Raw genomic sequence first — 18,053 nt, forward strand, 5'->3', positions numbered from 1 at the left:
CCGTGAGAGGAGCTCAGAGCTGGCCAGGGCGGGCAGGAGGGAAGCTTCCTGCTCACTCCAGCAGCATGGCCACAGCCGGCTGAAAGCAGGTATCTGGGGATTATTTACCTTCTATAATTGAAATTTTGTTGCTTTGAGTGGAGCTCAGAGCGGGCTGCAGTAGGCGGGAAGCTTGGCTTCCTCCATCACTAGAACAACCAAGCCTCCTGCTTGCTCCAACTCTGTGGCTGCCAGCCGCCATCTTGGTTGGGTTAATTTACCTATAGTCACTCTGATTGGCTGGTGGGCATGGCTTAGGGCATAGTGAAGGTATGGTCAATTTGCATGTTTGTCTTTTATTAGATTAGTCTAGCATAAATATTCATAATCACTTGCTGATGTGTGGTAACAAACACAAAATTTCATAAAGATAGCTTGGTACATTTGGCACTCACAAGACCAAACTAGTTGAGTGGCACTCTGCAGTGAATCTCCAGATATTTCATGAATAGAGAGGTAAATAATTCAATGTCATCCCAAGACTAGGAACCAGGGAATATGAAATTGGTAGGGAAAAGGAAGAATTTTCTTAGGAAGATTTGACATTGAATTAAAATTGCTAGAATTTGGCCACCTGACATGTATATATAGGCAATGAATAAATGGTAGTTGTTTGGATGGATGTTTGTAACCGTTTGAATGTGTGTGTAGAGTGAAGAGTGCCTATTATGATTAATGTTTTTCTAATCATAGATGGTTTGCCTCAATAACACTATAGGGTAAAAGCAAAGTTATCTACTGTACCTTCTCCAATAAGAAGTGGATCCGGTCCTGTTTTTTCAAAGTTAATAACTACACCACTCTGAACTTTTTGAACTAGAGATTCTAAACACTGATTCAACATTCTTTGTGTTCTAACACAGTAGGAACGACCTATATCAGAAGGAAAAACAAAGAGTACAAGTTGGTCAAATAAAATACTATTTCACAATAGAAGCATTTGACATTCTAAAATATAACTTGAAATAATCATAACTACATTGGCAACAAACATCACACTATTAATGAGCTTAAGCAGCAGAGTTAAAAATATTCTGAAGGAAAACAAGTAAAGACCAGATATGGTATTTAAGAAAAACTATACTCTGCTGCCCTGAATTCTTCCTTTAGAAATAGTAAATATTGCCAGTACCTCCGGTGACTTCACACATCTGTGTGATAGCAGATTCATCAGTTGGTACACTCCCTAGTTGCTCTGGCTCAGTAGACGCCAATCCAGGCAAACGTAACACCAGGGCAAACAACCTCTGATCCCAACGAAAAGGTTCTTTGGTTAGTTCACTCCCGGGCAGGGGAGAATTCAAAGGAAGATGAAGCTGAGAAGGCAAAATTTGAAAGGTTTCATCATAACAACCCGTACATGAAGAGTTAAAGAATTAGGGGGTCCACTTTTCTTTCATGTACTCAATAAAATAAAGCAATCTTTCAAGGATTACCAAGATAATATGTTTACTAAACTTATTCTTAACTAGAAATGTATGCCTCCCACAGAAATAGCTGCACGTTCTCTGCCATTTAAGTGAAAATTTAAAAAAATGAAATCTCACCTCTTCTTGAATACCAGCCGTACTTGTTAACTTATTTCCATCTGTGATGGTAATTAAAATAGATGGTTCTAAAAAAAATGGATTTCTCCCCTAAAATACATTTAAAAAGTATTAGAGCCATGTGAAGTAATAAAATTGTATTTAAACTTTTACATTTGCCTTGCCAGTGATCTCCCAAGACTGTGATAAAATTTGCCTGGATAAATAAAAAGGAAAAGATTAGGGACTGAGGGGTGGGAATGAAAACAACAATCCCTGAAGAGGTAGCATTCAGAATAAATTGAGAAATTCTTATAATTAAGGAACTCCCAAACTATCACATCCAAATACTCCTCTTCCTCTGCTTTCCAAGTAATCATTTAAAAAAAGCTATTAAAGAGATTATAATGGCAGCATCATCCACACCATCTGTCTGAGTCAAAATTCTGGCACAGCTAGAGGAACATTAGTGACTTACGCTCTGCAACCTGGAGAGTGACTGGTTATTGTGAGCAGAGCTTTTCAAGTAGGAAAGTACAATGATAGCAGCAGTAAATGCTATTATGCCTTCCTCTCATTCTAGAGCTTTTTCATTGAATTGGGAGGGATGAGGGAGTTAAGGATATTGAAAACCTCTCTTCAGTTGTCTTGCTCCAGTATTTATTTCTCAGCAATTTATTCATCCCATTCTCAGATATCTAATGACCTGACAGGTAGGCAATTTTAACTATTTTATGATCCAGTCATATACCAGACCTCCTCAAAAGAGAGTTTTTTAAAAAATGTAATTAAAAGTTATATGGATCTCTTTTTGGAAGTTATGAAAAATAGCAGAAAACTTGGTAACCATACCCACTCTTAAATTCTTACCCCAAGTCACCAAATTAAATTAGCTGTACTCACTCAAAAATATTTTTACCTGTCCATAATTGTCTATTCCAGATATCAATCTATTGAGATTTAACAAATCAAATGAGGATCTTAGAGCCTGACCAAGAGTCGTCAGTCCAGAAGCCTGAAGATTTTTTAGTTCATTCATGAATGTTGCGTGATTTTCCTTCCAACCAGCCTGAAAACCAAACATTTACAAAGAAATTCCCAATTATACAGTAAATAATATATAAAGTGCAAACAACCACTAAGTAGCAAACATAAAACCTTTAACAAATTAATAGTTCCTTAATCTGATTCTATTCTATATCCGGACTGAAAAAGTGGAACTAAGGCAAGTAATCAGTTTCAGAAAAATTTTCCAGCGTTAATGATCAAGAACAAAGATGAAAATAGTACATTGTCCATTGTAGCTAGAGGGCTTTGGCTCAAGAAACCAGTTTTCTATTCTGGCTCAAACAAGCCCACCAAAATACCTCAGTATTTACCTTAGTTTGACATTAATGATGAGCATGGAATGGAGAGCATTATGCTAAGTGAAATAAGCCAGTGAATGAAGGAAAAATACCACATGATCTCACTCATTCAGGGATAATAAAGACCATTATAAACTTATGAACAATAATAGATAGATACAGAGGCAGAGCTGCCTCAAACAGATCGTCAAACTGCAGCGGGAAGGCTGGGGAGGGTTGGGGGGCACGAGAGAGGGGGGTAAGAGATGAACCAAAGGACTTGTATGAGGGAGGGGGAAAAAGAAGGACACATATATAATACCCTTTGTAATACTTTAAGCAATAAAACAATAAAAAAAAGAAGTAGAGGAAGGAGTAATTTTTAAATTCATTGTCTTTAAAAGAGAAAATCAGCTATGGGTGTGTGATCTACATGAACTTTTCTAACTTTTCTAACTTAATCTTGGGAGGAACATTCTTCCGCCCAAGCAAGAGTAAAGGCAGTGGGGGTAGGAGACTGTTATAGGAATAGAGCCACAATTATTTGGATACAACTCTTCTGGTATCTTCAAGCATTCAGAAAGCCCCAAATCAAGAATAATGGGAGAAAGGAAAGAAAAATGTTTTGGCAAAGAAGCAGCATCCCCTAGGCACACCACAGCAGAAAAGAACCTAAGACCCAAGGTCAATAGCCAACATGCTATGAGTAAATGGTTGATGGGTCAGTAATGGCTATAAAAACAGAGCAACACAAAATGCCAAGAAGAGAAGCCAAAAGAAGGCAACTAATATAGGTCACAGGAGTAGGGCAGCAAGGGAGAGAAAAAAACAGCACAGTTTGGCAGCTTGGCGAGACAAAACAGCCACCTGAGTCTTGGTAGCCAAGGGCAGCAGTGATATTAAAAAATACTGAAATCATGTGACAAGGCCAATATAGTTGGAGATGAAAAGCAAGAACAGATAATACAGCCAGGCTGGCATGGCTCAGTGGTTGAGTGTTGAACTACGAACCAGGAGGACACGGTTCGATTACCGGTCAGGTTGCAGACTCAATCCCCAGTGTGGGGCATGCAGGAGGTAGTTGATCAATTATTCTCTCTCATCATTGATGTTTCAACCTCTCTGTCCCTCTCCCTTCCTCTCTCTAAAATCAATAAAAATATATATTTTTAAAAGAACGGGTAATACAGAGATAAATGAAATTATTTAAATTTCATGTTTGGTTAAAAGCATACTGCCCAGATCCATACAACTATAGCAAATACTATCTTTTCTAGTTTTAGTTTCCTGAAGCAATTTGAATCAGAATGACTGAGAGGTAGAAAGGAAACAGATTACTGACTGCACCTTCTTATGAAGTATCTGCATGACCTTGAGCAAACCTAGTGGCTCTTAGAACCTAAATTTCATTATCTTAAAATGATGAGGATGAGATAAGCAGGCACACTATCTAAGACTGTGCATGAGAACCCTGGAGGAGAGTCATTTACCCTGTAATGGTGAATGAAAATGGTGCCCCCTAAGGTTGAACAGTGCACAACCTGCATAATCATACATGGTAAAAGTGGTCCTAATTAAGATCCATCTCAGTCCATTAGTCTGGGGTTCTGTGTAATTAAAAATGTACTTAGTTTTTAAAATATTCCTAACACATTCTATAGGTAAACATATCTAAAGGTAAAACCTTCTCATATGTTCTTTTGGTCAGACTGTATATCTAGCTTTTAGTGCTAAGGGAAAGTAGGGCTTGAGAATAATTACCTATGGCCCAAGGAAATCTTATTGCCCTAGACCACCTAAACTTGAGCTAAAAGGAAGGATCATGATTTTAATTGTCCTAATCAAATACCTAGAAATATCAGCAGATGTTTGCAAATCACACTGAATTCAAAAATTAGCTTTCCTCTTTGGGGTAGAAGAGAAAGGTGTAGTGTTGGAAGGGATTGCATCAATTCTTTCCTTTATTTATTCAACAAATGTTTATGGACCAACTATGATATGTTGAGAAGAATGTTATGTGCTAGGGATATAGAAAGGTATTAGCCTTTACAGCCGTGGGCAAACTACGGCCCGCAGGCCGGATCCGGCCCGTTTGAAATGAATAAAACTAAAAAAAAAAAAAAAAAAGACTGTTCCCTTTTATGTAATGATGTTTACTTTGAATTTATATTAGTTCACACAAACACTCCATCCATGCTTTTGTTCCGGCCCTCCGGTCCAGTTTAAGAACCCATTGTGGCCCTCGAGTCAAAAAGTTTGCCCACCCCTGCTTTAGAAGTTCATGCCACAAAGTAATAAGAAATGCAGTTATGGAGTCTGAAAGATCAGAGAGTTAGGGAAGGCTTCTCACAGAACATGGAGCATTTGAGGAAGCCTAACGGCATGAAGGTCATGGGACTCTCCACAGTGAAGTGAGGAGTGGAGGAGGCAGGCCAAGGGAAAAGAATAGAAGAGTTCATAAGAGGATAGGGACTGCTGGGGAATCACAAGTAATTTGATTATTATTTTTCTGGGTACATGGCAGAAGGAAAGGCTGATAAGTCAGGCTGTGACTATAAGTGCTTTGTACATTGTGCTCAGTAGTTTGGATCTTGTCTTTCAGCCCTGGGAATAACTTGAGGTTTTTAATTAGGGGAGTAGCATGATCCCTAATTTTAGCAAGTTCATTCTGCTGGGAGTTAGAGAATAAATTGTAGGGTGGAAGGGAGGCTGAAGCTTGAGGCAGGGAAACTGGTTTGAAGATAGTTGCAATAGCTTATTAGAAAAGTGATGAAAACCTGAGTGAGGGCAGTGAGGATAGAGAGGAGGTTGCAGATAAAAGAAATATTTCAGAGGTGGAGTCAAGGATTTAGTATCTAATTAGAGGGGTGGGTGAGGAAAAAAGGATCATACATTAGGTTGAGGTTTCTATCTTAGGCAAACCTGTAAGTGGTAGGGTCCTTCACCCAGAAGCCACTTTATAAAGTTGGCTTTACTTCCCACACTGTAAACTTAAGAGTTATATCTATAACAAGTGTTGAATTCCTGTAAGCCACAGATAGTTTAAGTCACAACTACAGAAAAATTAGTGACATACTTGATTTGGTAAAGGGCTGGGATAAGATTTGCATACCACTTAAGCAAGCACCCTATAACTCATCACTATCCTATCCTATATAATAAAAGCCTAATATGCTAAGTGTCCAGTTGACCAGTCATCTATTCAACCAATCAAAGCGTAATATGCTAATGATATGCTAAGGCTGCTCAACTGCTCACTATGACGTGCACTGACCACCAGTGGCCAGACGGTCCCTCCCTGGCTGGCCAACCTCCCACATCTCTCCCTGGCCCTGATCATGCACCATTGGGGTCCCTTAGCCTGGCCTGCGCCCTCTCACAATCCAAGACCCCTTGGGGGATGTCAGAGAGCCAGTTTCAGCCCAATCCTTCAGGCCAGGCTGAGGGACCCCAATGGTGCATGAATTCATGTACCCGGCCTCTAGTTTAAAATAATGTGTTTTCTGGTTGTGTAGTCTTACTAATCAACCTGTCAAAATAATTGCTCTTGAAAATTTCCCTTATAAAATGGATTGAAAACATTTTACAAATCACTTCTCCCCTTAAATCATTGGTGTTCTGTTTTTAGGTCAATTACAATTCTTCGCAATGAAGTGGATGAATATGAATGAAATCTGAAAGATTCTCCTACCTCAGTACTACAAGGCATATGGGCTACACTTTATTACCCAAAGCAATAAACTTTTTGGTAGCAGTCTGGCTCCTTCAAGAGAAGAACTAATATCTGAATAATGCTGCCCTTATAAAGTAAATTGAAAAATATTCCCTCTGCTTCATTTAAAAAAAAATTAGCTCTCTGAATTGTTAGATTTTTGCCATGGATAGTACCATGAGTTTTGTGATTTAGCCAATGAATGGGTGCTATCTTGTCTTTCTGGTAGTTTTGAAATAATAATAGATTAAACATGACATTAACATTTGGCTTTTAAAAATGTTCACGGCTACAAGGGAGCAAAAATTAAAGAAAAAATGTTTTGGCCAACAACAACAACCAAAAAAAGAGAGAGAGAGAGGGAGAGAGGAGCTAAGTGGCCCTAAATTCATTCCTCAGAATACTGAAGTTGGGGGGTAGGGGAAAGGCCAAAGATTAATTTAAATATTTAGAGAACCTTATTAATGTGACAAATTTGTTTCAAAAAAAATCATTATGGCCCTAGCCAGTTTGGCTCAGTGGATAGAGCATTGGCTTGCAGACCAAAGGGTCCTGGGTTTGATTCAGGTCAAGAACACATACCGTGGTTGCAAGCTCCTCCCAACCCGGGTTGGGGCTCATGCAGGAGGCAACCAATTGATGCGTTTTTTTTTTCTATCTGTCCCTCTCTCTTTCACTCTTTCTAAAAGTCAATGGAAAAATATCTTCGGGTGAGGATTAAAGAATTAATGAAATAAAAAATATGAAACTCTCCAAAAAGATCATTATGAAGAGCTAGTGGGAGGAAGTATATGTTTATATTCTTCTTTCATTGCTTAAAGTTTTTTTTCCCACAAATGAATTGAGGATAGCCCATTTATCTTCTTAATACAGTATTTTTTTTAATTTACTCCAAAGATAGCCTACTCTCATGTCAGTAAAACCTTTACTCCTAATAGTAACCTCCCTACATTCTCATGGAGCTTTGCAACTTAAAAATCACTTCCACACTTCAAATTTGCTTGGCACAAACCAATAAAAGAGGCATAGTAATATCATCCCTATTTTATTTTAACTAGGAAGAAGTAAGATTTGTTTATGGAGGTGATAGTGGCTACATATGGCTACTGAGCACTTGAAACATGAATAGTCTGAATTGAGATATGATATGTGTAAAATACACATGCAATTTTGAGGGTTTGGAACAAAAGAGAATGAAAATATATTTTATTTTTATATTGATTACACATTGAAATGACAATGCTTTAAATATTTTCAGTTAAATAAAATATATTACTATAAGTTTTACCTGTTTCTTTTTACTTTTTAATGTGCTACTAGAAAATTTTCAATTTTGTGTATGGCTAGTATCATATATCCATTGGCCAGAGATGTTCTAGAACAGTGGTTCTCAACCTGTGGGTTGCAACCCCTTAGGGGGTCGAACGACCCTTTCACAGGGGTCCCCAAAGACCATTGCAAAACACATATATAATTACATATTGTTTTTGTGATTAATCACTATGCTTTAATTATGTTCAATTTGTAACAATGAAAATATATCCTGCATGTCAGATATTTACATTATGATTCATAACAGTAGCAAAATTACAGTTATGAAGTAGCAACAAAAATAATTTTATGGTTGGGGGTCACCACAACATGAGGAACTGTATTAAAGGGTTGTGGCATTAGGAAGGTTGAGAACCACTATTCTAGAGGGACTTGAGGGTCAGTTAGGAAACCTTTGGCAGACAATAGACTCATTACAGATTCCAAGGCAGGGGGAAACAGGATCAAAGCAGCATCTCAGGAAGGTCAGGCTGGCAGGGACATATAAGATAAACTGGAGAAGGAGAAGCTATATCAGGAAAAAGAGGCTAGGAGGCTTAAATAGCAGCAATCCAGGCCAGAGGGAATCAGGGCCTGAATTAGAATGGGAATGAAGAGGAAGAGGCTAACTGAGAAACATTTTAAACAAACAAGATAAGACTCGGTGACAGACAATGAGCCTAAATGAGAGGGACTCAAAGATGATTACAAAACTTCTAGCCTGGAAAACCTAAAGAATGGAGGTTTAGGACAAAAGAGTAGCCTGGGATGGGTGAAATCCTGAAGTAAGAGGAGTTTATTGTATTCAAGTTTTAAAAGTCTCCCAGAAATAAAATAATAATGATGATGATGGTGGTGATGAAAAATAATAACCATAGGTTATTCCTATGTGTCAGGAATTCATTTGGGCTACACATTGGCATTTTATATGTAGCCTTCTCATCTGAGCCTTATAACCACCCCCAACCAAGTAGGTGCTATTACTATTTCCATTTTATAGATGAGCACACTGAGGCTCAGAAAGGATAAGCAACTTGTCCAAGTAAAACAACTAGTAAATGATACAGCCAGGATTTGAACTCAGGTAATCTGAGAGCCCACCAATTTAAACCGCTGTACTAGAGATTCTACTATGTATCCCACATATTCATGTCATAGACATGTCTCCTTATATTAGCTTAAACGTTTGTAACTTTAACAGAATTTCCAAATTTGTTTCATATAAGCCTATGTTTCCTGATGCCTAAATGCAGACAAATTGGGTATGGGAACAGTGGATCAGGACTTGGAAAACCCTAGTCTATTCCTGGCTGTAACTAACTATCAAAGCAAGTAAAGCAAGTAAGTCATTTACTCCTTACTGGGGCTGTTTCTGACCCTCTTCACCCTTATTTCCATCTATGTATTTTTCCGTGTATAAGATGCTATTTTTTCCTAAAATCGTTAGACTGAAAATCGAGGGATGTCTTATACAAGGAAGTCAGGGGAGGAGGGAGCCGCATGGGTGTGGAGCTGCATAATTGGAGGTGGAGGTGGAGAGTGCACAATGCAACATGGACCAGAGTGTTCTGAGCCCATAAAGATGTCAAAAAACAAAAAGATAAATACTGGTAAGCGATTGTCTAACTCTGCAAAATTCAAACTGAATGTAATCAGCTATGCAAAAGAGCATGGAAATAGAGCTGCAGAGAGGCAATCTGGACCTTCCTCCACTGAGTGTGTGATCAGACAGTGGAGAAAACAGGAAGTACAACTCCTTAAGATGCCAAAAAAAGGCCTTAAGAGAAAAACCAGCAAAATGTTTAAAATATTGATTTGCCGACGCTCTATCCACTGAGCCAAACCAGTTAGGGCTAAAATATTAATTTCTTAATTTTGGGTTGGAAAAGTGGGGAGGAGGTGTCTTATACATGGGGGTGTCTTATATGCGGAAAAATATGGTACTTTTCTGAGGGGTGGGTTTGGCAACAGGAAACTGGCATGCTCCCTCTAGGCCTGTTGCTGAAGCTTTTTCTAATTTTCTGGTCTGCTCTCTGACATGGTGCTCAAGGGGCAGGCTCTGTCCCTCCAAAAACCTATAGGGGAGGTCTGTCAATATGTGAACTATTTGAAAGCTTTTGAGAATATATATCTAGTCTATAACTTCCAGTGTAGCTTTTAAAAGGAATAAAACTGTTATTTAGAACTCTGGCTGGCTCCTGTGACATATTTCCCCATTGGTTTCAATGAAGGAGGGAAAGGTGGGATTGTCATTTAGTTGGGCCCCCAAACCTCAACATCCCATTACTTGTCCTTCCTGAACTTTATCCCATTTTGGTTAGACCCGTGGTGGGCAAACTGCGGCTCGCGAGCCACATGCAGCTCTTTGGACCCTTGAGTGTGGCTCTTCCTAAGCCTTAGGAGTACCCTAATTAAGTTACTAACAATGTACCTACCTATATCGTTTAAGTTTAAAAAATTTGGTTCTCAAAAGAAATTTCAATCATTGTACTGTTGATATTTGGCTCTGTTGACTAATGAGTTTGCTGACCACTGGGCTAGACCATTTCTCTGATTAATTTATTTACATTTCCTTTTTTTTTTTTAAATAGAAGAACCCTTTCCTCCACTAAAAACTAACTTCCCACTAGAGAAATGCCCCTTTAGAAACTATGTAAATTGGCTGTTTGTAAATCAGAAAATAATTAAATAATTAAAATTCTTTAGGATGATAGCTATTGAAAGAGAATGGCAGTGAATGTTTTGAAAGAGCAAAAATAATCCTTCTATATTATAGATGGTCACAAGCCAGGCTCTCTCCCACAGCAGTGAGAGAACCTCTCACTGCAAGGTACCACTTACTATGTCCCTTTGACTTGGTGCAGAGCCAGTGCACTGACCCATTTGGAGCACACACACCCAAAAGTCTTTTTGGACAGTAGTTTCAGTTCAGTCTAAGTCTCCCTAGCTTGTTAGCAAGCCCTGAATAAAAAGCCTTGCTGGAGTCTTAGAGACAATACATGTTGCTCCTTCTGTTTGACCCAAAGGAAATGAAATCAGCCTGATAATATTTGCCCTTTGTTATCCCATACAGAGGGCCATCCTGGACTTTGAGCTCTTCTTCTAGGTGGTTACAAACTAGATGATTAACGGATTTGAGTATTTTCCCAGATGTCACAAGTTAAAGCCAAAGAGTCTAAATTTAGTAGGGCCAGCATTTCTCTTGTTGAAAGATAAACTATTTTTCTTTTTCCATCTGCTCTCTACAAGGTTGGAGGAAATACGTTCTGCAACGACCCAGACAATTTGAAAAATCAACCTCAACAGCATTTTTCAACCAACTTACTTTCTTCTCCAACTTAACACTGTATCATCGTTGTCATCACAGACTGCTCTTTTGTTGGTAAACCAACCAGTGAAACAGAATGAGATGAAAAATAAGAAGCCCTGCTTTTCCAATCAACTCTGTATCCCGAAGAGACAAATAGCTTTCCCCTTGGCTTTATATGGAATATCTGTGTGAGTTAAAACTTTTGAACTTGAAGAATTTCCTGTTCACAAGTCAAATGGATTCCAATTCTGATAGATATAAGGCAAGGTTTACTTGTCCCCTTAGGTAAACAAAACACTGTGAGAGTTGAATCACTTTAAAATGTTCAAAAGTCTTTTAAAATTGTTTACAGCTAGCACACCTATAAAGGAAGTTTTTAAAATTGTGAAGTGCACATTAGGAAGATGCCATATCATTAAAAGAATGGAATTGTCTTGCTTCTTGTATCTCCTTTTCAAACTCTTTTCTCGAATTATATTTTCTGACCCTACTTGATGTAATATTTCCTTAATACTCTATTAGTTTGGTCTGATTTCACTTTTTTGTGTTTTTCTCACTTGACTCAGGTACTGATACACTCCTAGGTTCAAAGGAGGCATTCTATTATTGTTTTATTCATACTAATATAGCTTTTTCTTATAAAATTAATTGTCTTTAAAAATCTAGTTCTCAAAAAAAATCTAGTTCTCTTGGATTTCTTTTTTTCAAAATTACTTTCCCAGGGGCAATTTTTAGTGTCCTGAACTTGCGAAAATATTCAAAGTCCATTTTATTTGATTGCATCAAATATCTCCCTGAAAACTCTTGATTGCTATTGTTCTTTGGTTCAATCCACCAATTTTCATGAACATACTTCAGGAAATACTTCCCGTCAAAACTACATAAAATAATTCTAGCTTACTTGAATCTTCTACTTTTAAAAAAGTTCTTAAGAAATTTACTCCCTACTATATTGCAAAAACTTAGTTGACACTCTGTGGCCTGCAGAATTTTTTATTCGGCAGATGGTTAAAGACTTTCATGGCCACATATTTTAAAATAAACTGGGCAATCTGAAACTAATATAATATTGTATGTCAACTGTAATTGAAAAATAAAATCTAAAAAATAAACAGGGCAAATAAAAAACTCACAATTTGATTCTACTAACACGAAGTTCACCATTTTGTGTTACCTGTCTTTTTAAAATACCTAGTATGATTTTTAAGTGGATAAACAATCATAAGGATTAGTCTAAAATATCTGCAAAATGCATTTATGAATTTTCAATTCTTACCACAGGGAATTAGGATAAGATTATGAAATAACACACCTCTCTGAGTCCACTTGAAAGCATGACAAGATCAAAAGAAATTTGATCTTCACCAGAGGATGCTAATATGTAGAAACTGAATTTCAGAAACTATTCTGCTTTATTCTGGAATCAATTGCACTGTTACTGAAGAAAAAATACCTTAGTGTTGCAAAGGATTTGCCAAACTCGTTCAGATTAAAATGTCAAGTTTCTTCTCTCTCAGACCATTTCAATGAAAGCTACTGACCAATTATCTGTTATCAGAAAAAAAAAAAAGATATTGTGCAGGTCACGTATTGAATTATTCAGATGTTGGGGCTCTGATGAGACATTTTTATGAAGACATACAAAAAATTAAAATTTTAAAAGGTGATCTTGGAAAAATACACAAAAATTGGAGTGACACTAAGCCATTCAAACACTGCAGAAAAAGCTAAACAGAAGAAATAGCAGAAAGGCCACTCATTACTTTCTAAAGATTAGATGACATCTCTTTCCTCCTGACTAATTTTTTAAAATAATTCTCAAAAAAGTTTATGGACTGTTTTTTATATCAGAATCATTGTTAAAAATCCCAAAGGGGTCGCGACCCACAGGTTGAGAACCGCTGTCCTACAAGAAATAAAAAAGAGGGACTCCTACCAAAACAAAACAAAAAAACAAGAGGGACTCCCAACTTTCTAATGCCATGTCTGCATTAAAGCCTAGAAATTCTCCCTAGAATCCTATTACTACTGTCTAGTTATGTGGGTTTCCTTCTGCAGAGACAATGCAAAGAGAGATTGGGGCTTCTGATTAAACAGCAGTGCCTCCAGGCAACTTCAGGCCAATGTAAATCAAAATGTCTTGGTCTAGTTCCGGCTAATCAACCACTAAAGGTCATAACCAGCTCCCTTCCTCTTCCTTTAGCAACTCCTAATCATTAAAATAGCATCTCCCCCTCAAGTCACACCCTTAGTGGAATGCTTTCAGTTTGCAAGTTCTCCTCCCCCAGACCTCCAGCTCTCCTGGCTTTGTATTTTCTCTTCCTTTTATTAATTGATGTTCTAAAGGCTGGCATCAGGAATGAAGAGACAAATTCACAGGGTGGGAAAGACAGGTTTGGCTGAATCACAGGGATTCTTTGAAAAAATGATGATAAATAAGTTTATATAGACACTAGAGGCCCAGTGTATGAAATTCGTGCATAGGTGTGGTCCTTAGGCCTGACTGGTGATCAAAGCTAGGGCATCTGGCGTGGAAGGGTAGGTTCCAGCTGACTTCTGGGCCCTGGGCAGCACCTGAACCCCCAGACGCACCCCCTTCCAACTGAGTCATTGGGCCCCCGCCCGGATCCCTAGTGCTTGGGAGTTGGGTGGCGGCCCTGCCCCCCACTACCACTGCTGGTTATCATCTGCGGGGCAATCTGCTCACCTGCTCCACCATCCCACCATGTCCCGCTCTTGTCAGGGCCCATTGGAGCTGGCAGCACCTCCACTGCCGCCCACTGCCAGTGCCACGTCACTTACGCCTGCCATGTTCTGTGCCACCACTTGGTGGTCATCGCACATCATAATGAGTGGTTGAACAATTTGCATCAAGGGGACAATTTGCATATTAGGCTTTTATTATATAGGATATGGAGCAGATCCCAGAAAGCTCAGAATGGCATTCATAGGCATAGGCAGTCTTCTATGGCTTGGGAGGGGGGTTGTGATTTGATAAAACTAGCTTTTTAATAACGTTAACAGTTGGTGTGGGTAGAGTGTAGGAATTTAGGAGGTACTTGGGAGAGGCACATAGAAGATTGATATAGTAGTCAAAGCATAAAAGGTCAGGACCCAGACTCAAGTGATAGCCTCAGAAATTGAGTTGAAGGAACATATATATGTAAAAGATATTTCAAAGAGATGACAGATGGGCCTTCGAATAAGATGTAAGGACAGGATCTATGGGTGACTAAAAGATGGGGAATATAGAAGAAGGGATAGGCTTTAGAGCCATAAGAGGTCTTGACGTGTTAACTTTGTATGAGCTGATGGCAAGATAGATAGCCAGGTGTAGATGTTTTGTAGTCAGCTAGAGATGCCTGGGTGAGAAACTTAAGATGGAGAGGCAACAGTGTAGAACAAGCATGTCAAACCTAAAGGCTAACATGGGCCAAATAAACAAAGTTTAAGTTTATGTGGGCCACAAAAAAACAAAAGCTTCAATTTTCATAGAAACGTAGGTTTATTTCCATAGAGACCTGCTGAGATCAGTCATTAGCGAACGTTGTAGCTCATTACTAATAATTATGTATAACAGGATATTGTAAAAATTAAGTTACAAATTTTTTATTAAAACGTTTCTTACATACCGTTATATTGGCTGGACTGCAAAAATATTCGTTGTGGGCTGCATGCGGCCCATGGGCCACGAGTTTTACATGCTTGATGTAGAAGGACTATATGAAACATGAATGAGGCAGGATACATTCCACAAGGGAAAGAATTAGGAAGATAGGGGAAAGATTTATCAGAGAGAGGGGCGGAGAAACAGAATAGAGGAGGTGATAAGTTTCTGGAAGGAAGGAAGGAGTATTAACAGTTTCAAGTGTAGTCAAGGGCAAAGGGAATAAACATTAGTAAATTGGACCAAGGAGCTATATAATAAATCCAAAGACCTTAATAAACCATATTTACTTTTCTCACTAGTACTGTTCCTTACTTGCACACACATAAATGTTTTAAGTCTTCTTTTATTCAATAGCATTCAAGTTCAGAGTTTGGCTCTTGGTACTAAGTTTACTGAACTACTCAAACTTCAGGGCAGGGTATAAATAATGAAAGAGTAATAGCCATTAAAGAATAATCTAATCAGGTGAATATAGTTTGAGATGCATAACTCTACTTTTTCTACAACATCTGGCACATCAGCACAAAAGTCTTCTGGTTAAGCCCCGGTGGCTGATAGGCAGTATCTCCATTCTTTCTCTGAAATCTACCCCTTATCAACCTAACTAAGCAGAAAGAAAAATAAAAGCTATCTGGCTATGGCAGGGGAGTGGCTTGAGGAGAATGGGAAATCTGGATGCAATGAAGACTGCACCATTAGGTGAAGCACAAGCTGATACATAAAACTCCACAAAGGTGGTATGGTACATTCAGGGTTTTCACAAAATCACTTCTGCTTCCCCTACAGATTGTGGATTAAGATAAACTAAATGGATACTGTGGAGTACATTGAATGTCTTTCTGTTCCCTACAAGAAAAATATTTATCAAGAGATTGAGAAAGTGAAGGTGGCAAATCAGTTTCTGGAGACCACTGTGATTGCGAAGGATTATCCTGTTCCTTTTTCAGGCTTCCCACCATCTTTCCTATAGGTCATTGATGGCAAATCTTTTGAGCTCAGCATGTCAGCATTTTGAAAAACCCTAACTTAACTCTGGTGCTGTGTCACATATAGAAATTTTTTGATATTTGCAACCATAGTAAAACAAAGATTTATATTTGTGATATTTATTTTATATATTTAAATGCCATTTAACAAAGAAAATCAACCAAAAAAATGAGTTCGCGTGTCAGAGGTTCGCCATCACTGCTATAGGTCTATTCATTTAAGGTCACCACTCCTCAAACTCCACCCCCAAAATATACATACTATCTCAAGTTCCATCAACTAAGAGTTCCAACAATTCCACATCTGTCCCTAAGTAGGGGCATAACTGTGAAACATCAAAGGCCAAAGTGTTTAACAAATGCACTATAATATTCACCTAAGTAGTCAGAGAAATAATAAAAATGGTAACATTGGGGTAATAAATTTTATTCATTGAGCGCTTGCTATAATACCAAACACTGTTATATCAAAAGCAACTATAAACAACAGCAAGACAATTCTTAAAAACATGCCTCCAGGGCATATATCATAATGAGAAAATACCAGTGAGAAGTTATTAAAAGGAATGTTGTACCATGATTGATAGTAGCTCATTACTTAAGACTTTGGAATAGAGACAGACCTGGGTTACTATTCAGCTGTGTTACTTAACCTCTCTGGGCCCAGGTTTCCTTATCTGTTAAATGGGGATAATAATAGTACCTACAACATAGGATTGTTGAGAAGATAAATGAAATATGCACTTCATATTCATTGGCACACTGCCCTGTGCATAAGTATTACTCAATAAATGTCAGCTACTATCATCCTTAGAAAGCTATTATATTATTGTTCATTATTACAAGGAAGTATAGCTATAAATCAAATCATATCGGTAAAAGCGAAATAACACCTTTGACTATAAGATGGGTTTTAGGAGGAACCAAAACTAGGGCATAAAATAGTTCTATATATGCTATTCATATACATGCTATTCATCAGCACATCTCTACTTTCACTCAGCCTCAGAGTAAAACACCAATATTATTCCTTAAATGGGAGCGATTACAGTAACAAAAAAATCACAAAGTCACTTCTGCAATCCTTAATCCACATCTGGCCACCTTTCTTCAATGACTATTTTCTTTTTTTTTCTTTTTTTTTTTTTTAATATATTTTATTGATTTTTTACAGAGAGGAAGGGAGAGAGATAGAGAGTCAGAAACATCGATGAGAGAGAGACATCGATCGGCCGCCTCCTGCACACCCCCCACTGGAGATGTGCCCACAACCCAGGCACATGCCCTTGACCGGAATCGAACCCGGGACCCCTCAGTCCGCAGGCCGACGCTCTATCCACTGAGCCAAACCGGTTTCGGCTTCAATGACTATTTTCAAAACCCTTGATGAGTAGGACTATTTTATTATTCTGATTTCCCCTTGGGCCAGGTCTTTCCGGGTATCACTTTAAGCCCCTCTAGTAAAGTGTGGTCCAGAAAGTGTGCTCAATAAACATATGGTAAGTGAGTATTTAGAATGCTGTACAACCACTGTTAGACTTATCTACCAGAAACACCATTTTGATCATATCACTACATTGCTGATAACCATCAGACCAACAGTTATCAGTAGGGTAGAAAGGGATTGCCCTAAGAAGCAAGAGGCATTTTATAGATTAACTAGAGGCTCAGTGCATGAAATTTGTGCACTGGAGAGGAGAGGAAGGTCCTTCAGCCTGGCCTTCACCCTCTAACAGTCTGGGACCCTTTCGGTGGAATGTCCATCTGCCAGGGATTGAACCTAAGCCAGCAGTCGGACATCTCTCTTGCAGTCCAGGATCCCTCACTCCTTACCACCCACCTGCTCACTGCTCGTTACTGCTCAGCTTGCTGCTCCTTAGCACTGCTGTGGAGGTGGGAGAGTCTCCCATTGCACTCACCAGCAGTGAGCCTGGCCTCGGGCTGAGCAGTGCTCCCCCTGTGGAAGGGCACTGACCACCAGGGGGCAGCTCCTGCGTTGAGCATCTGTCCCCTGGTGGTCAGTGCACATCATAGTGACCAGTTGTTCTGGTCGTTCTGCCATTTTGGTCGCTTAGGCTTTTATTATATAGACTAGAGGCCCGGGGCACAAAAATTTGTGCACTCAGGGGGAAAGGGGGGGCCCTCAGCCTGGG

At 38.7% G+C, this 18,053-nt stretch overlaps 1 protein-coding gene across 9 annotated transcripts in view; it reads right to left on the bottom strand.

Annotated features, from left to right (window-relative positions):
* Window positions 1-18,053, bottom strand: part of LOC102772608 (protein DDX26B) — a 67,640-nt gene that overhangs the window by 41,399 nt on the left and 8,188 nt on the right. For 8 of the 9 annotated variants that reach the window (XM_006770914.2, XM_015568591.1, XM_006770912.2 and 5 more), the window contains exons 3-6: window positions 2,485-2,634; window positions 1,587-1,676; window positions 1,172-1,355; window positions 784-912 (exon numbers count right to left, since the gene is read on the bottom strand). In XM_006770914.2, the coding sequence (XP_006770977.1) occupies window positions 784-912; window positions 1,172-1,355; window positions 1,587-1,676; window positions 2,485-2,634 (553 nt within the window). The remainder of the gene's footprint in view (window positions 1-783; window positions 913-1,171; window positions 1,356-1,586; window positions 1,677-2,484; window positions 2,635-18,053) is intronic. The other variant, XM_015568590.1, reaches the window with a different exon arrangement.

The sequence above is a fragment of the Myotis davidii genome, unplaced genomic scaffold (assembly GCF_000327345.1).
Source record: "Myotis davidii unplaced genomic scaffold, ASM32734v1 scaffold1465, whole genome shotgun sequence".
Lineage (NCBI taxonomy): Eukaryota > Metazoa > Chordata > Mammalia > Chiroptera > Vespertilionidae > Myotis > Myotis davidii.